Here is a 22,747-nt window from a genome sequence, read left to right as displayed (position 1 = left end):
AACTACCCGGCTAGCTCCTGCTTCAGACTCCAGAGGGCAGGGAGGCAGGGGCAGGGATTGAACACTGGATTCAGGAGATGCTGAGGCAGAGGCTGAGTGGGGGCTCAAAGGTCACACACCTGACCTTTGACCAGAGGTGGCCTCCTTGGGGACATAGGCCTTCTAGTCCCCTCCTTGGTCAATACTGGGGCTTCTGGTTCCTCTGGGCGACAGTGCCCAGTGGGGCACAGGGTGGAGGACTATGATGGGAGGAGTGCAGCCCCAAGATCCACACCTATCTATGCCCCCTCTGGGATATGTGGCCTCTGAAGTCACTATCCTTCCCTGGGCCTCAGTTTCCCTACCCGTACAATGGGCTAGTGCAATAAGAGGGGGTCCAGAGTCCCTGGCAGCTATAGATTATCCTAGAGAGAGTGAAGACAATCAGGAGCTAATATTCACCGAGCCTCTCCTGTGTGCCAGGGGCAGAGGAAGGATGTCTCATGGCATCGCTGACTTCATTTTCATGAAACACAATAAGACAGGGGTCGGAATCTCCACTTTAGAGACAAGGAAACTGAGGCTTGTCTGAGTAGCTTTCCAAGGACCACACAGCTGGGATGAGGTGGAGTCAGGTTCAAGCCCACCTCTGTCTGGCTTCAGATGAAGCCAGTGTCCGCTCTGTCCACACGGTCATGTGCATGGGTGCAAGCATGGGTACCCCCAGCAGGGCCACACCTGCAGGGGTTTGGGGCAGGCAGTATTTGGGGAAGGGCCTGGATGGGAGATGGGGAGAAAAGTGCAGTGGGTATGAGTGGAAGTGAGTGAGAACAAGCAAATACGCATCTCTGGTCAAGGCCCTTGACCTTTCCAGTAAAACAGGGAGAATCATGCCCCCCCCACCCCATCCAGGGCTATTTCAGTGAGCTGGTATGCCCAAAGCTGGTCCAGTGCCTGCTTGTTAAATCTGGTGCCGGGATTCCCTGTCCTCTGCTCTTGCAACAGCAGTAGGGTTCTGGGAGAGGAAGCACACATCTCTCAGACAACAAATGGAGGCCCAGAGAGGTGAGGAGACTCGCCCAGGGTCCCATGGGTTAAGATTTGGACCCTATAGGCAAGCTCTCACCACTGCACCAGCAAAGAGAAGATACTGGATGGATGGGTGGATGGATGGATGGATGGATGGATGGACAAAAAATGAAAATGTGCATGCAGCCCTGGGAACCCTCTGCCCTCTGAAGCTGCCTTGCTATATTCTTAGTCTGGTTTCTCATGATAGGTGGAGGGGTTTTAGCCCCAGGATCATGGGCTTTGCTCCTAGAAGGCTGCTTTTCCCTTGGGAGTGGGGAGGGTCTGAAGGCCCCAGATGCTGTTCTGCCTTCTGGATCACAGCTAGAGATGCTCCTGGGTTAGAGAGGACTTTACCTCCTCCTTGAGCTGCTGTGGTCTGATGTACTGGCCTTGGCAAGTGCCATGAAAGACTGGAGCAGTTTCCAGCCATTTCCAGCACCTCCATCCAGATTCTGCAAATATTCATACAAGAGACCCAGGACGCCCACTGGTGCTTCTGCTCCAGCAGGGACCCCTGGGAAGACCCCTCTGCTCTGACCCAGGCCCAGCAGTCTGGGTCAGGTTGGTCATGCCTTGTGCCCACCCCCATCCTTGCCTGAAATTTCACTATTAGAGTGTAACTCCTTTGGTGTAATGCTATAGTTCTGGTTTTGAAAAGAATTTGCCTCAGTGAGGAGAACATTAGCCTTGGTCTCTGAAGATCTGAGTTGGAAACCTTGTGTATTTTGGTCAAGTCACTACCCTTCATTTCCCTCCAAAGCACTGAGCTGGAAAGGCTCTGCTACAATGATCAAGCTGTACCCTCCTACCGTAGAGATGGGGAAAGCTGCAGTGCAAGGGGGGTGGGGGTGGCTGGAGCTGGAACTCTGAGCAAGAGGGCTTCTTTGGGCCAGGTGAGCCTGCGTCCCCGGTCCGTCCAGTGGGGGCACGGCATCCCAACATCAGAAGGAGCTGGACGAGATTAACTCCTCCCCTCCCTCCAGCTGAGATCTGGCCCCCATACAACACCCTTGGAGCTAAAGAGACTTCCTTCTTGGGGCGAAATGCTCAGGCCTCTTGGTGGCCACCAGCTGTGTCATCTTCAGCATGGGCTCTGCATCCCTGTCCTGGGCTCCTCTTCAGCAAACGGCATGTCAGCGGTGCAACCTCACGGGGTCAGTGTGGGCCGGAAGGACAAGGGAAACAGTGTGCTCCACTCAGGGACCAGCAAGGGTCAACACAGTAAGTGTTGCTTATCATTTGGAATCAGGAAGATCGAAACTGGACCCTGGATCTGCCACTTGCCAGTTGTAAGATCTTAGACACCTCTCTGGGCCTCAGTTTCCTCATCTATAAAATGGGGATGAAAATGCCTTTCACTGCTATGGGGATTTAATTTTAAAAAACATGGTAAACACTTGGCATGAGACCTGACACATCCTAGGTCCCCAATAAATGATGGGTGCGGGTCACGGTGACACAGAAGTGATGACCCTTCCCAGGATGTGGGGTGTCTAGCTCCTCAGCAGTTGCTGAGGGCCTGTTGTGCGCTGGGCCCTGAAGTAGCAAGGTGACGAGCAAAGCCAGCCGGGTCCCCCCTTCGATGGTCACTCGAGCTGTCGGGGAGATGGGCACAAATTAATTTCAAAAACCACATCTGTGTGTTCGCTCAGTAATCACGTATCAGGTGCATGCTGTGCCCCAGGATCCAGGCTGGGGCAGGAGACAGACCCTCCCCTCGTTCTCGTGGGGTTCACACTGCAGTCAGGGAGACGGAAGGTCAAGAAATCAACACATACAGTGGCAGGTAATGATGAGAATTGAGACAGGGACAGGTGAGGGGCTTCAGAGGGACAGGGACAGCATTTTAGGGAAGATGGTCAGGGTGATGTTTGATCAGAGACCAAAAGATGTGAAAGAACACGAGGAGCAAATGCAAAAGCACTGAGGCAGGAGCGTCCCTGGAGCATTTGAAGAGCAGCCAGGAGGCCGGTGTGACCAGAGCCAGGGGCCCACGGGGCACAGGGGAGACGAGGGCAGACAGGCAAGGGGGCCAGCCCGGGCGCACCGGGCTTGTGAGGCGTGGTGAGCGCCCTGGCCGCGGCCTGAGTGAGGAGAGCAGCGCTGCGGAGAGTCCCCCGGGGGCGCTGGCCTCGGGTCCCCAGGGTCTAGCTCCGGGGCGGAGCACACCCCGCGTGGGACCCCTGGAGATGCCGGCCGAGCTCGGCGCTGTCTCCGGGGGAAGCCCTGACCTGCATGGGGCTCTTGGGCCCTGGATCCAAGCGTGGCCAGCCCCAGCGCAGGGGTGCCAGGTACAAAATACACGCCGGAGTCTGACGACTTGCTACGCAAAAGGAATATCAACTACCTCAGGAACAACGTTTTATATTTATTTATTACGTGTTGAAATGACAATATTTGGGGTATGTATATATTATTAAACTAATTTCACCTGTTTCTTTTTACCTTCTTTTTAAAAAAATAGTGGCTACTAGAAAATTTAAAATTACGCGTGCAGCCTGCATGTGATTTCTATTGGACAGCGTTGGTCTAGCTAATTAGTCACAGCCATGGAATATTTAGACTGGCGTTAACCGTGCCATTAAAGTCATTTCAGGATTTTTAAAAAACACTCCTACAAGCAGAGCCTTGAGTTGGCAGAGGCTCTGCTGTCCCGTCGTGTTTAATAAGCCCTCGGTTTGCAGGGTGAAGGGCCCAGGAACCCCGTCTCTCTGATGCAATTAATTGCCTTTGATGGAGATTATCACTAGGCTCCTCGCTGGGACAACACAGACACACTCCACATGCACATCTTTCTGGCCTTGGTAGAGCACAATTTATGGGCTTGGGTTACAATTTGAGGGGTAAGGCCTATAAGGGTTCTTTGGATCTTGGAGAGGTGCCCCCTTTGGGGAGCCACAAGGTGGGAGGTCTTCGGGCCCTACCTGCCCTCCTCAGGCAAAGACACGTGGAGGAAAAAGGTCTCCTGGAGTCAGGAGCCCTGGGTCCTTGGCGTGGCTCTGCCATTTCCTCCCCGTGAGATCTCAGGCTTATCACCGTCCCTCTCTGGGCCTCAGTCTATACAGTGGGAGCAGTAGTGGTTGATCTTGGATGACCCTTCAATATTTTAAATTCTAAGCTTTAGAGGATGCCTTCACTCTATGTGGTCCACCCAGACTGGAATCCAGAAGCAAAACCTCCAAGTGGCCCGTTGGTCTTCACGGGGTCATGCAGGCTGGCAGCGATGGGACTGGCTGGATGACCTCCCCCTCCCCTGGCCTCTGGCCTCAGCCCTTCCTGGTCAGAACATGAGCTCTGAGAGAGGCAGAGTACAGCAGAATACAGATGAAGGCTCCGAGTCCACACAGACGAGAACCTGGGTCTGCATCAAGGGTGGCACCCATGGACAGAGACTTCAGAACCTGGAGGCTCACATGACAGGGACATGACCCAACTGTAGAGGCCACTCCAGGCTCCTGCCTCACTTGTGGGGGAACGGATAAAGGCATCAGCAGAAGAGAGGAGCACCCCAGACCTGGGTAGCAGTCACCATTTGGCCCCCTGTGCCACCCTCCCGGTAAGCACAGGGGCAGGTGGCTTCCTCAGCCCAAGAGGCTGGCTGGGCCCAATTCAAGGAACAGGAGAGGAAGAGCCACTGTCCTTTCAGCTGTTGCAGTCCTCACTGTGGCCCACCGGGTGCCACCTGGGTACCTGGGGAGTGAGCCGATTCCCAGGTGCCTGGGAATGTTCCAGTCAGACTGAAAGAGAAGCCCCAGGGGTGGGGCTTGGGCCTCTGCAGACACAGCCAGACTCCTCAGAGGCGTAAGTCCATGAACATCTCATAGCTCTGTGTCGAGGCCAGTGGTGCTCAACCCCAGCTGGGCGCTGGGATCACTGGGGGATGTTATAAAAGCCTGATGCCTAGGCCTCACCCCAGACCAATTGTGTCAGTATCTCTCAGCATTAAAATTTTTTAAGCTCCCCAAGTCATGCCAGTGTGCATTCAAGGGCTACCTCAGCCCCAGATCAGTCCTAAGAGCCTCAAGATGGATGTTTAGGGTAAGGGGTGGGGGGGACCTTTGAGGCTCAGAGAAGGGGGATGTAACTTGCCTAAGGTCACACAGTGAGGTGATGGAAAAACCAGTCCTGGAACCTAGGCCTCTTCCCTGGACACGGACCAATTCCTCTCCTGAGGTTCCATCTCCTTTCACAAGCCAGGGCCCAGGCAGGCAGTGCTCACAGTATTTCACTTTAATAATATTGGAGCTTGGTACAGTCAGGGCCACCACCGTGAGGGGCGGGAGCTTGCGATGGCGATTAGCGGAGCCGTAAGTCTTTCGCTTTATCCAAATCTTGGGCAGTAATTTAGGAAATTTAATTAAAGGGGGAGAAATGGGGACACCTGAAGCTCCTTGCCTCCTGTTATAATGAATGAAATACACCGGGCTGTAAAAGGAAATGCTGTCTGAGACGCGGCTCCGATGTTTTATTGCCAAGTTTTATTCGCTGATGTAAACGTAATCTCTGGAAACTGGAGCGCTATTAACGCACATTTTCACACATCCGGGGCCCCGCCTGCCACCTCCCTTCCTCTGGGTTTGTTCGGCCACCTCCTCGGGTCAGCCCCTGTGCTTTCTGGGCATGTCGGTGCCAAGTCTGGATTTCCCCGCCGGTTTCACACCCTCCCCTGGCAGATAAGAGTTTAATAGAATTCCAGTGCTCCTCTGAGCTCAGTAATGCATTCTGGAAATTAGGCGACTACATCCTGAAGCCATTGTTCCCCCTTATAAATGGGCTCCCTCGAAGCCAGTGACCGTGGGGTCTCTGATAAGCTCTCATGAAGCTGCGCTCCACATGTTATTGGTGTGTTAAAAGGTTCAACTCCAGGCTCACATTGCTCATTGTTAGGGGCTGATACATTTAAGTAGTTTCTCCATGAATCAGGCAGCTTAGGTATTTCCCCCCTCTTGGCATTGATGGATGAGCGAAAGGAAGCCATTTAGACGGCGCTATATAGGGCCCTGGCCCACACGGTGAATGATTTCCAATGCCTGGTTTAATTTATTTTTAAATGAAATTTGTTATTGATTCTGGATTAAAAGGACAAATCTTACGGCTGTTACCACTGACAGAGCCATGGTGCTCAAGTGACACTTCTCAAGGAGGGGAGGGAGAGGGTGGCCTCCCTGAGTCAAGGGGAGGGTGGAGGCTCTCCAGGGAGCTTGGGTCAGAGGCAGGCGATAGTGCAAGATGCCTTGCTTGGGGTGAACTTGAAAAACATCGTCTTGGGGCACCTGAGTGGCTCAGTTAAGTGTCTCAGAGTCCTGGGATCCAGCCCCTGCTCAGCGGGGAGTCTGATTCTCCCTCTCTCTCCCTGGCTTGTGTTCTCTCTCTCAAATAAATAAATAAAATCTAAAAAATAATAATAATAAAAAGATTGCCTTTCCCACCTGCAATACCTGACATGATGTTCACCTTCTGAGTCTCATTTGGATAATGGGAATAGCAGTGATATTTGCCTCATGGCATCCACGTGACTACTAGATGCTTGTTTAATTGCCTCCAGGGATGGGATGTTTACTCTCCCCTGGAGCATTCCCAGAGTGAAGAGAGTGACAAGAATCACCCACCCTGGTGAATTCGTGGCAACTATTTTCTGGGATAGTATTTGGTTACCTCCTGCCTCCATTGGACATTTAGCTTCCACAGTGACTGCACGTGGATCCATGAGCAGAAAAGACAGAATTAAGCAGGGGAGAAATTCAAGCTGGGGACTCTTCCTTTCACCTCCAGCTTCCCCCTCACCTCACTGTGCAACTTCGTATTTGTTACCTTACCTCTCTGAGCTTCAGTTTCCTTATCTGTAAAAGAAATAAGGTAATAATAATACTGGCCTCAGGGTTTGTTGCATGAATTATGAGATCATAGATGTGAATGTGATTTATTAGCTGCAATTTAGGTGCTTCAGGAAACGCAAATGGGACAGTATGGTATAGTGAGAGAGCCCCGAGTTGGGAGACAGAGGACCTGGATCTAGTTCTGTCATGGTTGGGTGTGTGACTCTGAGGGAGTCACTTACCTTCTCTGGGCCTTAGTTTCCTATGTTGCAAAGAGGGCGGTTGAATTAGAAGTCCTTAGGTATTTTGCCTAAGATCATGGGCTCTAGAAAACTAGAGAATAGAAGAGAGAATAGAGAATAGCTAGCCTCAGAATAGCTCTAAAACTGCCTTACTGTGTGACATTGGACAAGATACCTAACCTCCCTGAGCATCTGTTTTTGTCTGTAAATAATAACAGCAATAATGATAATAATAATAGCCAACATGTGTATGTATTTACCATGTGCCAGGCACTGTTCTGAGGGCTTTCCATGTAGTGCTTTTCATTTAGCCCTCACAATCATCTTGTGATGGAGATATTATAATCTTTACTTTACAGATGAGGATGTTGAGGCACAGAAAGGCTAAGTAACTTGTCTAAGGTCACACAGCTAGCAAGTGGCAGGATTCAAAACTAGTATCCATACTTACAACCATACTATTCTACTGTATGTGGCCTGGTTGTTCTGAAGATGAAGTGGGATAAGGTAAGTTCTTAGCCCGGTACTGGGCACACAGTGATGGGCCAACAGAGGCTTGGGGGCTAGGAAAGTCATTACCTTCCAGGGGGACTCAGACTGGACCTTGGTCTATGGGGGACTCAACCAGACAAAGCGGAAGGCACGCAAGAGGAGGGGGGAACACCTGAAAGGCAAAGGATATCATGAAGTTCAGGCATGTTCAGGGAGGGAACGTGGTAGAAATGGTATTTGGGCAGAGGGCATGTGCAGGAGGTGAGGCTGGGACCTTGAGTGCAAGCTAGAGACGTTGGGGTTTCTGTAATAAAAAAGGCCATTGGAAGGTTTGGGGCAGAGCCTTCACAGCATACGCCTTTTCAAAGTCAGACAATCTCCGGAGGTCTGGCCTTGAAGGAGACTTAGAGGTCACTGTGTTTAACCCTGTTCCAGAACTATGAGGAGAAATGATTTTTGAAGGTCAAGCATTGAAGCATTGAGTTAGTGGCAGAGCAGCAGTATGTTGCTGTCCCACCCTGACCTTCTTCCTTGGAAGCCCTCAAGTGGAGTCTCTCGTTTTCCCTCTTCTAATCTCTTCCTCCCTGTCTCCTTCCCTGGGCCCCCCTGCCTGCAGTCTGTGGGTTAAGAAGAAAAAGCCCTGGCTGGGTTTGAGACCCAGTTCAACCACCACATTGTCCTGGAGAGATCTCAGGCTGGAATTGAAAGTCTGGGTTTCAGGCTTGGTGCTGCTACGTGATCTCAAAGATTCTGTTTCTTCATCTTTATAATGGGGGCTATGGAGCCCCTTTCTATTGGGAGTGAGGCTCAAGTTAATGAATGAGAAAATGCATTTGTAGAGTCCAAGACACCTGGCCATGCCAGGGCAGCCTAAGTACCATCTCTGTGTGGGAAGGAAGTGAAAAGAAGTGAGTCAATCAGGCAAAACCAACCTCTTCCTCCAGTGAATGTGGGCAGGAAGGTGTTGGGGCTATGGCGGGGATCTGTCCGCGGTGCTGAAAGTAGCGTCCTGTGGGAGCTCCGCTGTGCTGAAACACAGCGCATGTAATTGGCGGCTTCAGGGGTCTGTCCACAGTTTTGAACGAACTGGATTGCTGCTGGAGGCCGTAGGCCCCATCCAGTGTGCTGCCCGCCATAACACTGGGGGGGGGGCTATGCAAGGGCAGAATAAAGATGGGGTGGGGAGCTGTCCCTCGGGCTCTAACCTCATTCTCGAACTTGGGGCTCTGTCCACAATGCTGGATCTATCTGTAGTCTGTGGAGAGGGGAGTGGACTGCAGTGCTCACTGCCATTCTGCGAGGCGGGAGAGGAAACCGGAAGGTCTGTCCACGGTGCTGAATCTTCGAATCTAAGCGCCCGCCCAGGCGAGGTCCCCGAGGCCAAAAGGATGGGGGGCGAGCTGACGCTGTCCTCCCCCGCGGTGCTGAAGCCGCGGCGGACAGGACCGGGTCGGGGGCGAGGCCTGGGGAAGGAAGGACAAGGGATGAGAGCGGGAGGGGACCCTGGCCTGGCATCAGGGACCTCGTCTCAGACTCGTTGTGACACCTGGGAGAAGCAATGTCTCTGATTTAATGCGCTTCCTCATCTTTTAAATGAGGCCACCTGTCTGCCCTCACGTCCGTCCTGAAGGTCTGTCCCAACAGCCCCAGTAAAACCGTCAGGGAAGGAAGCGGGGAATCTCTTTGGATTCCTGATCTTGGGAATGGGAGTGGCTTTGTTACCTGCCCGCCCCTCCAACATCCATTCCATCTAGGCCCAGCGTCCGAGGAAGAGAGGCTTACAGTCCAGGAGGGGGCGATCCAATCCACCGCGTGGGGCCCAGCGTCTTCAAGCTGGAAGGAGCCCCGGTAACTGGCCTGCCTCACTCCCACTATGCAGACAGGAAAACTGAGACACAGAGAGGAGGATAGTAGCAGCGATACCTATTCACTCCCAACCACGGGGACGGCGTTATGCCAAGCGCTTTAACACCCGACTCCACAAATCCTCACCAGGACCCCTGGAGGTGGCTGCTATTCCCATTTCTCAGATGAGAACTTTGAGGCTCACACGGGGATAAACATCCGGGCAGGATCACGGGGGAGCTAAAGCCTCGGCGGGGCCCTCACCGCGCCCCCCGGGCCTCGGCCCAGGCTGCTGCCCTACCTCACCCTCCCCCCCACCCCTCCTCCGCCGACCCCTAACCCCGGCCCCGCCCCGCTGGCAAAGTCGGGACTCCCTCGGAGCCCCCGGGGCCTGGCGGCAGGGGCACTGGTCTTTCTCCTCATCCCGCAGGAGAGTGTGCCTGTTTCTGAAGCCGGCGGCGTTAGGCTCCGCGGGGGCCGGGTCCCTGGAGGGGCTCCCCCCGCCCCGCCCCGCCCCGCCCCGCCCCCGCAGGGGCGCTCGCGGGCGGGGGACGTGGCGGGTACCGCTTTAAAAATCCCAGCCTGGGCAAAACTTTGATGATAAATCAAGCGGCAGATCCCTCCGCCGCCGCCTCCTCGGGCGGGCGGGCGGGCGGGAGGGGTGCGGCGGCCGCGGCGCCGAGCGGAGTGGCCTTCCGCGGAAGGGAAGAGTCCCGCAGTCGGAGGCGGGCGGCGGGGCGTGCGCTCGCTCCCCGCAGCCGGGCCGGGCCGGGGCCGCGCTGGGCCGCGCTGGGCCGCGCTGGGCCGCGCTGGGCCGGGGCGGCGAGGGCAGCCGGGCCGCATCGGGCACGGCAGCGCGGGCGCGGGCGCGGGGGCTGCGGCCGGCCGAGCCCCGATGTGAGGCGGCGGCGCCCCGGCCCGAGCGCGCAGCATGGGGGCCCCGCTCGCCGTGGCGCTGGGCGCCCTCCACTACCTGGCACTTTTCCTGCAACTCGGAGGCGCCACGCGGCCCGCCGGCCACGCGCCCTGGGACAACCACGTCTCCGGCCACGGTGAGTTCGGGCGCCGCCCGCGCGGACTTCCCCACCGAACCCCACCCCGGGCCGCGCCGCTCCCAACTTGGCGGCGCCCGGGCTGGACCCCGCGCCGGGCCGGGAAGGAGGGAGTCCCGCGGCGCCCCCTGCCGGGCCCCCGGACCCGCCCCGGCCCCCGCGCCCCCCCCCCCGCAGAGGAGGGGGCGCCCCGTGGGCAACCCCGCTCCCGCCGGCGGGGAGAGCCCCCCCCCAGCACACTCGCGATCCTCACGCCCCAGGACCCCACGGACCTGCACAGCCGCGGGCACACTCACAACTCCCGCCCTCACCCTGCTGCATCCCCTCCTCACTCATAAACACTCACACTCATGCCCGCGGCGCACACACGCGAGGTCGGTGGGCTCACACCCTGCCCGCTGGCACCCAGGCGCTCACACTCTGCACAACTCTTGCCTGCCCTTCTGCCTGCAGACACACGCGCACACACACTTGTGAACACACTTTGCTCGCCCACTCCCCTCTGCCCATCTGCCTTTCCCTTTTGTGGGCTTAACCCTGCAGCTGCCCTCATCCCCCTCCACTCCTCACCTGCCCCTGAAGCCCCCCGGGAAAGGTCCTGGGGGACCGAAGACCCTGCCACTTGGGAACCAGTAGTCTGGGACCACAGCTGCCCCTGCAGGGTGGGTGATGAAGGCTTGGTGGGAGCCCCTCAAAGACATTGGAATAGTTGGGATTGCTGCTTCCAGCCACAGGCGCGGAAGGGGAAGAAGGAGGATTCCAGGTGCTTTTGTCTGTCTCTGGGGGTGGGCAGAAAGCCCCTGCCATCTTTCCGAAGGGTACTCACCCATCCTCATCCTCGGCACCTAGGACTGAAAGGTGGGAAATGAACTCAGCCGCCATGGGAGCCAGGGAGCAAGCAAGCAATCCCACATTGGTTGCCCGAGTGTCAGAAGCTCCTTTCGGCCCCAGAGGAGCCCAAGTTGGCAGCAGAGTTGTAGCATCTGAGGCTGCTAGCTGTGGGGGCTCCCCCTACCCCCATGAGCCAGGCTCCAGAATGGGGACCAGAGCATAGATGAAAATGGAGACCCTTCTTCTATCCATCCCTTCCCAGTCTGCTGGGGGAGGCTGCAGCACCGGTGCTGGGCACCGTATGCCCAGGGCTGGTGGGGGGAGGTTTGCACAAAGAACGGAGAACTGTGTGATTTATTCTAATGGGAAAGTGGGTGGGGGTGGGTAATTAGAGGAGGCTTTGCTGGGGCCTGATGCCCCAGTGGGGTTGTTCAAGGGGGGAGGAGTAGAGGCTTCCAAAGCCCTTCTCGGGTGGGGGGGGGGGTCTCTGCTTTTCGGGAACCACGAGTCCCTGCGCCCTTCTGCCTCACCACGTTTGGTATAAGTGCTCTCTCTTTCATCTCTGTACTCTTCATATCCCTCATCAAATTTCTGCCGACCTGGCTGGAGCACTGGTAAACAGGGGAAGGGTGATTTTGATCCTCAGCTTACAGATGGAGAAACCAAGGCTCAGAGAGGTGAAGGGACTTGCCCAAGGTCACACAGTGAGTGAGTGGTTGAGCCGGGACTGGCCCCAGGGTCTGTTGGGCAAAGACAGAGCCTTTTCCAGGATATTCATCTCCCTGTCAGATTCCCTCCCGTTTAAAGGAAACTGGGAATTCCTCCTTCCGCTCCCCTCCTCGTTCTCCTCAGTTCCTTGGCATGGTTAGAACTTATACGAGGAGGGTTTTCCAAGGAAGGGTTTTCCTGAGTTTCTAGTCCCAAGAGATACGAGGACTGGGGCTCTGAGGTTTACGGTCATCCTGTCCCTAGAGCATCAGGGCCCAAGGATTTGGGTGCTGCTCTGTCAGTCGTGAGGCCCCGAGGTGGCCCCTCATAGGGAATCGGGGTTTGCCCTTTGTGTGGTAGTCTCTGGCTGCCCCCTGGTGCCAGGCTTGCTTAGGGGCACAGCTCTGCCCTGCCGGCTATAATGTCGCCTCTGAACCCCGGCCAGGTCCCGCTCAGGCCCAGAGGAGGAGCTAGACGGAGAGGACTCAGCACTGACTGTGGGGAAACCTGGCTTCTCTCCCTGACCCCCTGGGCAGCTCTGGGCGAGTGGGTCAGCCCTCTGGGGCTCCTTGCGTCCCTCACGAAACGAGAAGGCCAGGCTGCTCCGCAGGGGTCAGACTGCCTTCTCCCGACATTGCCAGGTTTCAAAGTCACCAAGCAGTGGATCCCGGGGAGCCCCACGGCTGCCCCTCTGCTGGGCCAAGCGCCCGACCACAGGAAGGGTTTGGAGCCACTCACTTAATCACAAAAAGAAACTGTTATTAATGATAGTGAGACGCGGCGAATAAGTGGGTCATGTCTAATAAGCCATTTGTGTTCAGGAGGAGAATACCAATTTGATAAAAGCTGTGTGTGCTGAAAAAGCCCAGAAATTGCTGTTTAGCAGATTGGAGCCTGATCGTTTCATTATTCCTGGGCTCCGCGTGTCCTCAGCTGATTCAGGAAATGTGGCCGGGTTAGGGAGGCGTCTCGATGTCTGGAGGTGGGGATGGGAGGCTGGAAGTGGTCCGCCTCCAGAGGAGCCCATGGACCCCAACCACTTGGGGGCTCCTCACCTCTCCAGCTCAATCTGAGCCCAGCCCAGCCTCCAGGCTAATGCCTTGCCCCCGGGACTTGTCACAGGAAGAGCCCGTGGTCAGCTGGGTCAGCAAGGACATCTGTCTTGCTTCCCATCTCTCTGCTACCTCCCCTCGGGCCACTTCGCAGAGGGCCTTTTAAAGGCATGAAGAATGAATGTGGGGTGAACAGTGCATGCTTTTTAGGGAGGCATAGGATATTGGGAGGCTGGTCCCAATCCCAATCGTGATGGTCTGTGTTTGTCCCCAGTAGGTACTCAGTTAATGGCCACTGTTTTGATTATTTCTCATCAGAAAGGGTTAGCGCATTGCGCTGAGCCCAGCAGAGGTGGGGGAGGCAGGTGGAGGAGCTGGCATTTGTGAACTGCCTACTGTGGGCTACGTGCTGCCGAACCCCTTGCCAGTGTTAACTCACGGAGACTGACGTTATTCACACAAAGCTGGCATTGGTCATATGAGGATAGTGAGGTTCAGAGAGGCCCAGCGACTTGCCCAAGGTCACTGAGTCCGCGCTGAGAGCTGGAGAGCTATGCCTGCCTCCTCCAGGACGACCTCCCAGCAGGTTTGGCCAGGTTTGGCGAGTCACGTGACAAGACTTCCTCCTTCTGCAGAGCCCTATCTCAGTGCTCCCTTCCAGCTCCCCAGAGAACTGGTAACACAGTGGGTGCCACCAGGAAGAGCCAGCAGCTTAGGAAAGTGATGGACGGGATCTTGCTGAGGCCGCATGCCAGTTGGAAAAAGAAGATGGCTGGGCTGGACTCCTTCTCCAGCCCTTTTTTCCAGATCTTGGCCAGGCAGGGGTCTGGAGGGCAGGATCTTTGCAGACCTCCTGCCTTGGAATCACCAGGGAGTGTGTTAAAATGCAGATCCCAGGGTCCAACCCCTCCACCCCCAGGCCCATTGGCCAAAATGATTGTTGATGAGACCCTGGAATCTTCATTTTAAGAAACTCTCCAGATGATTCCAGGGCAGCCTGGAGTTGGGGAGCCACTGCCTTAGACTCACCCCGGCCTGATGACACGTGTAGGGACGGCACATTGTCTGGTGCCAGGGGCTGCTGGGTTGGTTCAGTTTTGCAAGAGAGGGAGAGGGCCAAGCTGGAGTAGGCATATGGACCCTCAGAGGAGCCCCAGGAAGCCTTACACTGCAGCAAACATCCGTCCTTCCACTCCCGCCCAGACACACACACACACACACACACACACACACACACACACACACGCATGCACACACACCTAGACCAGCACCTTCAATTATTAATACACCCCAATGCAGACACGGATCCTGGCTTGGCCCAGTGCTTTGTCCATTGAGTGACTCACTGTCCTGAGGTTCTCTGTTGCCAGGAGGGAGCAGCAGGGTGCTGAGGGATGGGCGGGGGCCACCGGCCGTTTGGCAAACGGCCTGCGCACTGAAAACCCACTCTGGCATCCTCTCATTCCTTACCGAACTGTGGGTATCTCGCCACCAATAAGCCGGCTAGTTTGGTGGCTGGGAGATGGAGAAAATTGAGTGCTGTCTTCCGAAGGTTATGATGTTAAAAATGTGTTCGCATTGTCTCGGGTGTTGGTGATTATTCTATCAATTACGCCCGTAAACACTCAGCCTTGGGCTGAGGGTTCCCGGCCTCCTGTGGGGAATTGGCCCTCACAAGCGGTTTTCCCCGAGTCCTTCACACCAATTGGTTTTGACACCTTGCCTATCAGCGGCTCCGGCGGCCTTTTCCCGAAGCAGCGGGAGCCGTGGGCAGCCGGCAGGACAGGAATTCGGCTCATCTCCACGGTGACACGGTGACACAGTGACAGCAGAGGTGTTGGGGGGAAGTCTCCTCATGACAAACAAGGGGGCAGGGGCAGGGGTGAGGGAGGGTGGTCAGCCCCCTGGACAGGAGATGGAGGGCAGGACCAAGGCCATGGGCAAGGGTACATTTGCCCGAATGGCCTGGGAGGTCACCCCTTGGCTTTTGGGGTCACCTTATCCAACTCTGTGCAAATAAGGTGAGAAATGTACAGAAGCAAATGTTTACTGAGCATCATGCCGGGGCCTTAAATGGTGTTGTCTCACTTGACCCCCACGAGAGCCCTCAAAGGAGGGGACTTCCCCTGGCCCAGTGTATTCATGAGGGAACGGAGTCTCAGTGAGGTTAGAAGGCTTGCCCAGGGTCGCTCACCTAGCAAGTGTCGGAGTCTGGATTTGAACCCAGGACCGTGACTCCAGAGCCCAGGCTCACAATGCTGTTGAGTCCCAGAGAGGAGGAGGAGGGAGAAATCTGAGGTCTGAATGCTAAAACTTTTGTGTATTCCAAGTTAATGCAGTTTGAAACATTCACGTAATTTTAATTTCATAGGGAAGCCGTGTGTTTAGTAGAACGATCACAAGGTTGGATCCCCTCCCTCATCCTCACTGACCAGTACAAGGACATCCCCGGGTGGCCAAGGCTGATTATGCAGTAGGCAGACCCAGGACCCTTGGAGTGCGTATGAGATGCTACAGCCCTGAGGGTAACGGGGTGCCAGGGTGTGTGCACCCCTCTCCCTGACCCTGGTGAGGTGAGACTCTTCTATGAGAAAAAGGGGCTGTGATCTCCCTGGGGGAAGAAATCTTCCCCTCTGCCACCTGGAGGCCCTGAGGTCCCTCTGGCACCTGCTGCTGTGGAGAAGGCAGGTGGGGCTGGGGAGGCAGAGGGGCTGCGACTCCTCCAGGTCACCCTCGTCAAGAGCAGGCCCCTTCCCCTTCCTGGAAGTCGCCAGAGGGATCTTTGGGACTCCACTCCATCACACCCAGTTGAAACCCCCTCTCCCAAGAACCCCTGGGACCCTCAGCAGGATTGGGTCCTACTGAGAGATGGGTTTAGGCAGAACCTAGACAAACCTCTTATGTTTTAATAGTTATGCATTTATTTTAATGTGGATTGGAAAAATAAAACCAGCACATCAAGACTGTGATTTCACAGATATGATTGCTTAGGATGAGACTAACGGGGATATTAAAAAATAGTGAGTTAGTTTATAGGAAAACATTAAGGACAGAACAGTGAGGGTGGTACAGAGGCAGGTCTGTGTGTAGGAATGACTGGACGTGGGGGCTGCTGGCGCACGCGCTGCCCCCTGCCCCCCGGACTCTGTACTCTCATCGGGAACTGCTGGCCTAGCAGAGGCTGCTGTCAGCTATTAGAAGCGACCATTCATTGATTCCTTCATTCATTCAACAAATATCGGTTGAGCACCTGCCATGTACCAGGCTCTTTTAGCCACTGGGGACATATTAGTGAAGAAGACAGATAAGGTTCTTGCTCAGACAACTAAACCCATAAAAAATATATAAGTATAAATTGTGATAAGAGTGAAGAAACGGAGATGATGTTCAGCCCGGAAAAGGCACTCCCAGGGCAGGGGGGGCACCAAGTAGTGAGCTCCCTGTCACACAAGAGATGCAAGCTGGAGCCGACCACTTACTAGGTGGGGGTGTCATGGAGGGAATCCCTGCTTTATTTCCCCAAGGAGCACAGACCGGAGAAGTGGGCAGAGAAGTCAGCACACCGTGGGTGGTTAATAACGATCTGTCACACCCGGGCTCCCCACCCACCGGGGACAGGGCAGGAGTGAGGGCCTCTGCTGTCTCCTGTTGGAGAGGTGGGGCAGTGGCTCCTTGGTCACTTCACTTCAGCTCCGAGTTAAAGTGCCACAGTTGCGGAGGGAGAAGTAGATCCTGAGCCTTGGTGCCGGTCGCTTGGCAGGTCCTTGCCCTTCTCTCGGCCTCAGCAACCCCTGACGATGGCGAGTTCACATAGGCTCTGAGCCTCTAGAATCTTTCCACCTGCACCCCCACCCCCCAGACTCCCAGCCGCCAAGCCCTTTCCTTTGCCTTCCAGGCAGCAGGTGAGGATGGAGCCCATGGCACTTAGTGGCCTTCGGGGGGCTGGGAATCAAGACACCAGGCAGCAATCATCCAGCATTTTCTCTGCGCCTGTTACTTCCTTCACCTCCTCCTTTTAGCCTCACATACCCCATGAGGAGGATGCTCCCATCTTACAGCCCAGGACACGGAGGCTTGTCTGAGGCCACACAGCTGGCAAATGGCAAGGCCAGGCCTGAGCCCAGCTCGTGCGGCTGCAGGGCTGGAGTTCTTCGCCGCTCATCTGTCCTGCCGCTGCTGCCAAGCCCGGTGGGCGTGTGGACCGTTGCTTTGTTCCGGAGCGGCACCCTGGCTTCATCGGATTCTCTCGGGATCCAGGAGGCCAGAATGCTGGGGAGGCCTGGGGTCCGGCCAAACGATCGCGGGCCGAGAGCCCAGCACTGTGGTCAGTGGGGGTGGTGGGACCTTGGGGGGTACGCGTGGGGCCCTGGGTGCGCCTGCCCGGGTGTTCTTCGGGGGGCTGGTGGTTTTGCCTGAGTGTGTGTGGAGTGCGTGTGTTTGGGTGTTTGCTCATGTGCGGTGGAGGAGCGGTGGGCAGGAAGGAGCCAGGTGGCCACGTAGCGTCCCGGCCTAGGGGCCCGGCTGCGCCCTCTGCGCCGTAGCCCGGGCCTGTGGACCCGCCTCCCCGGCCCCTCCAAGCTAGTGCCCTTGGGACATGAAGCATGACGGCTCCGGGAGCATCTGGAAGGTTAGAGCTGGAGCTGGGGGTGGGGGTGCTTGCTCGGAGCTATCAATTAGGGGGCTGGCAGTGCCCAGCTGTGGCCAGCGCCCTGTCTGCCCCTCTCTCCGATCCCCCTCTCTCCGGGTCGAGCGCACTCTCCATCTTCCAAACTCTCCATCTTTCCTTGTCCCTCTCCCTGTGTCTGCTGCATCCATCTCCCTCTCTCTTCTCGTCGCCCCACCTCTCCCTCTCCCTCTTCACACGCACACACATGCACGCACGCACGCACACATGCACACACACATTCCTCTCTCCAGGTGACATCTCGGGATTACACAGGCGTATATTCTTTGTATATTCTCTGTGTCATCCTGACACCCACGCAAAGCCGGCACTCGGGAGAGCTCAGGTGAATGAATGAAGTGGATGAATGAATGCCCAAGTGTTGGAGCTACAAGGGGCACTGGAGCTTGTCTAGACTCGTGCTTCCTAATTTTCTTGGAGGTCACAATCCTCCAGAGCATCTGATGAAAACTGGATCATTTCCTCAGAAAAATGCCACATTGTTTGGGTTGGTTCCAGCGGGTTTGCTGAGGTCCCCAAAGCTCACCTGTGGTGCCAGAGGAAGCAGCCTACGTTTCACTGGGGAGGACACTGAGGCCCAGGGAGGAGCCAGGCCTGGCCCGGGATGCAGGGCAAGTACTCAGCAGAGTGGGGAATGGGCCAGGGACCCTCCCCTTCCCCAGTGGCCCTCCCACCTGACCCAGAGGGGTGGGGGCGTGGGGGTGGGGGTTTCTGGAACAAGCTTCCCTCTCCTTCCTCAGCAAGCTCTGGGCTTATGTCTTTGGGGGGGTGGGCGTGGGGGACAGGAAAGAGGGGGAGCAGACCAGGGAGGAGAGCCCTGCAAGTGGCTCAGACAGGCGAACTAGCCTGAGGGGGTCTCTGAAGGTTCCCCATGAGAGTGCTGGCTGTGTCCTGGTGCAGTCAGGAAGACTTCCTGGGGGAAGCGGGCCCCTGGTATCCGGGGCCTGCCAGGGCTGCGAGGGGACTCCGGAGGCCGCAGGAGCCTCCCCTCACTGCCTGGGACTTGTGCGCACGTATGGGCCAAGGCAGGCAGCGGAGCTTGGTGTTGCCCCCGCCACCTGCCTCTGGAGGGATGGGGAAGGCACGGGGTGTGGGTGGCATGCGGGTGGGATGTGCCACGTGACTGAGGGGGCTCCAAAGGGACTTGGAGGCTGGAGTGGCTGCCGGAGGGGGAGAGGCTGCGTCCTGAACTAGGGCTCAGTGTGCAAGCTCATAGGATGCTGAGGCTGTCGCCGTGTGCAGGGGGTGACAGAAACGTGGGCTGGGCGGGAGGTGGGAACTGGGCTTGTGTGCATGCATGAGTGTGTGCATGTGTGCGCACGTGTGTGTACCTACACCGGCTTCCTTTCTAATGCTTGCACACACCAGGCTCTCTCCTCAGGAAATCAGCGATTTCGTCTGCCTGGCAGGAGGCTCTGTCCCTACCTCTCCCACCCTGTCTCCCTCCTTCATGCCTCTCGGCCTCCTCACGGGGGCCCAGCACCTGTCAGAGCCTGGCCACGGTCACCCCAGTGGGCACCCCAGGCGCCCACCAGCACGCCCTCTTGCAGAGGAAGAAACAGGCACAGTGGGAGGCTGGAGGCCCACACCTCGTTCCCAGCCAGGGAGCAGACTTTAGGTCCCCTCAGCCTGGCGTGATAAGGTCGTAGGGGATGGTGCCTGCCTGGGCTTTGGGGTCAACACTCTTGGGCTTAAATCCGGGCCCCCTCTGAGCCTCACTAGCCGACTTGGGGTTGTGGTTCTTGACTGAAGCCCCCTTTCCCACAGTCCTCAGGTTGGGGCCTGGTCCAGGCAGGGAAGGTAAGAGCAGACGGCAGGGTGTCTGTTTTGCTTTGTGAGGCTTTAAAAAAATTATTTCCGGCCTCAGAGGCAGCTGCAATTAGGGCTGGCTCACCGGGGAGCTGTTTGCCGCCTGTCATTGGCCCCAGGAAAGGGTCCCTAATGGAGGCCCAGCGGCCAGAGTGCATGGTAGTGGAAATTGCGCTCAAAACAACCCGGCACTAATGGTCTCCTGGCAGGCAGAGGAGAGGGAGGGGGAGGCAGGCTGGCTGACAGCTGATGGAAGGCCTCTGGGGCCGGGCCCTGAGACTCACCAGCTGGTCTCCCTATGTCCACCACCCAGCAGTGGTCTTTGAACTCCAGTTAGGCACTGGGAGTCCTGAGCCCCATCCCGGCTCTGCTGTTTTCCCTTAAATCCCCTCCTGGGCAGCAGGAACAGTAAGTGCAAAGGCCCTGGGGTGAGGGCAGAACCCCTTCAGCTGGAGACTGTCTGGTTCCAGAATAGGCCTTGTGTTTCAGAAGGCCAGGCCAGTCGGTCTTCTGGGTGAGGAAAAAGGAGGTGGGAGCCTTGGGGAAAGGGGAGTTGGAGCAAGCCGTCCTGGGAGAGGCAGCGTGAAAAGCAGCCGGATCATCACCAACCTAATAATGGTCCACGGAGGCCACCAGGTGCTGGACACTTACAGGCATGTGTGATCCTGTTGAGTCCCCACAATGCCCATTTTACAGATGAGGACACTGAGGCTTGGCGAGTTGCCCGCCACAAGGAGGTTACAGTTGGGGTTCACAGCTTCGTCAGCCTGACTCCAGAGCTCATACAGTTACTGCTGGGCTGCTGGATTTCCCAAACGCGGTTGGGCAGGCGTGGGAGGGGCAGGGCAGGCACTAGGTCCCCAGTAGGGCTGCGTTCGACCCACACCAGGTCCCGGAGAGACGGCACGGCCGCCGGAGTCTGCCTCAGTTTCTCCCTTCCAGTTGGTGTCTGCACCTGGCTTTCAGGTACCGTCTCCCCTTCTGCTCTGGTCTTCTCGCTGCCCCCCTTGGCACCTCCCCCACATCTCTCCCTTGTCTATCTCCTTCTCAGTGAACCTGGGGATGCTCCTTTCTGGGCTCCGAGGCAGCTGCTCCTCCGTGCGGATGACGAGCCTCGCTCTGCTTCCCCCATTCACCCCCTCTCCACTTCCAGCAGGCAGCAAGGATGGTGCCTCCCTGGGCTTTGGGGTCAGACTCTCAGGCTCAACTCCTGACCTCCCTCGAGCTCTCTGAGCCCGGCTAGCCATCTGTGCAACTGGCTTTGCAGGCTGTAGAGACGAGGAGGAGAAGAATGGCCGTCCGCACGAACATCAGGACGCCTGTTTGCCTTCTCCCGTCCCAGCTCCCCCATCCTGGTTCCTGCCCTGTCCCTGGTTCCCTGCACATTCCCCCACTTGCCTCCCTACCTCCCAAACCTTTCGCTCCTTGTGGCCCAGATGTGTGGGAAGAGGAGGCGGGAATTCCACTGGGGAAACCTGCTTGACTCCCACAATCCTGCAAGTGCCAGAATATTTTCACTCTCCTTAAATCTCCCTAGATTTGTAATTCCACTGCTGTCTCCCTCAATATGTGCTGGTGGCCGTGGGAGGCACCCTGCCCCCAGCCGCAGGCACCAGCACTGCCCGCCCAGCTGTGGCAGGGCTGCCGGGCGGGGGGCTGGGCAAGTCCTCACTCTCTCTGTGCCTCAGTTTCTTCATCCCCAAGAAGAGGAGAGTGAGAGTGGCTACTCCCTGGGTTGTTTGGGGGATCTGGTGAGAGATTTTATCTTATTAAGGAAGCGTCTCTATAAAAATGAAATCTGATATATGCAGCAGTGTGGATGAACCTCAAAAACATGATGCTAAGTGAAAAAAGCCAGTCCCCAAAGACCCCATATTACTCTATTTGTGGGAAGTATCCAGAATAGCAAATCCAGAGACTGAACAAGCACAGATTAGTGGTTGCCAGGGATTGGGAGATCGGAGCATAACTGCTTAATGGGTGCAGGGTTTCCCTTTGAGGGGAAAAACACGTTTGGGGACTAGATGGAGGTGGTGGTGGCACAACCTTGTGAGTGCACTTAGGGCCACCAGCCTGTTCATTTTATTTTTTTAATAAAGATTTTATTTATTTATTCATGAGAGACACAGAGAGAGAGGCAGAGGCACAGACAGAGAGAAAAGCAGGCTCCCCTCGGGGAGTCTGATGCAGGACTCGATCCCAGGACCCCGGGATCATGACCTGAGCTAAAGGCAGACATTCAACCACTGAGCCTCCCAGGTGTCCCGGCTTGTTCATTTTAAAATGGTTCATTTTGTTATATGAGTTTTACTTCAGTTACAAACTAAGTACACAGGAAACATCTCTATAGCACATCCTCTGTGCCAGGCAGTCCTCTTTATAAATGTCAACACATTTGATCCTTACAACGGCCTCATGAGGTAGCTACTACCATAACCCCCATTTTACAGATGAGCAAACTGAGGCACCACATCATTAGGTGCTTAGCCCACAGTGAGTGCTCAAAATATTAGCTATTTGAAATTTTTTAAAATATTTTGTTCATTGGGATCCCTGGGTGGCGCAGCGGTTTAGCGCCTGCCTTTGGCCCAGGGCGCGATCCTGGAGAACCGGGATCGAATCCCACATCGGGCTCCCGGTGCATGGAGCCTGCTTCTCCCTCTGCCTGTGTCTCTGCCTCTCTCTCTCTCTCTCTCTCTCTGTGACTATCATTAAAAAAAGAAAAAAAAAGATTTTGTTCATTCATTCATGAGAGACATAGAGAGAGAGAGAGGCAGAGACACAGGCAGAGGGAGAAGCAGGCTCCATGCAGGGAGCCCGATGTGGGACTCGATCCTGGGTCTCCAGGACCACGCCCTGGGCCAAAGGTGGTGCCAAACCGCTGAACCACCCAGGTGTCCCAGCTATTTGAATTTTTATTGGTTGGGTCAGCCCTTCTTCCCAGTCAGTGGGGCCGGGCAGGGACCCCACCTGGGCAAGTGTCCGTGTGTGTGTGTGTGTGTGTGTGTGTGTGTGTGTGTGTGTGTGTGTAAAACTCAGCAGTGAGTGGCTGCCACCAGGGAACGGCAGGCGTGGAGGCTCTACTGTGTCCCGCACACGGAAACAGACTGTTCATCTGTGTTAGTTCATTTAATATTCAAAATAAGCCAGGAAGCAACGACACGTG

The 22,747-nt window shown here is 56.1% G+C and overlaps 1 protein-coding gene across 1 annotated transcript in view; it reads left to right on the top strand.

The window, feature by feature from the left end:
• Positions 1-10,319: 10,319 nt before the first annotated feature.
• VSTM2L (V-set and transmembrane domain containing 2 like) overlaps positions 10,320-22,747 on the top strand; it is a 37,128-nt gene continuing 24,700 nt past the window's right edge. Inside the window, exon 1 of the mRNA XM_055303123.1 lies at positions 10,320-10,497. Within this exon, the coding sequence (XP_055159098.1) occupies positions 10,377-10,497 (121 nt within the window). The 5' untranslated portion in view covers positions 10,320-10,376. The remainder of the gene's footprint in view (positions 10,498-22,747) is intronic.

This window comes from Nyctereutes procyonoides, unplaced genomic scaffold (genome assembly GCF_905146905.1).
Source record: "Nyctereutes procyonoides isolate TBG_1078 unplaced genomic scaffold, NYPRO_anot_genome, whole genome shotgun sequence".
NCBI classification, from domain to species: Eukaryota; Metazoa; Chordata; class Mammalia; order Carnivora; family Canidae; genus Nyctereutes; species Nyctereutes procyonoides.
This window is presented reverse-complemented; position numbering and strand designations above follow the sequence as displayed.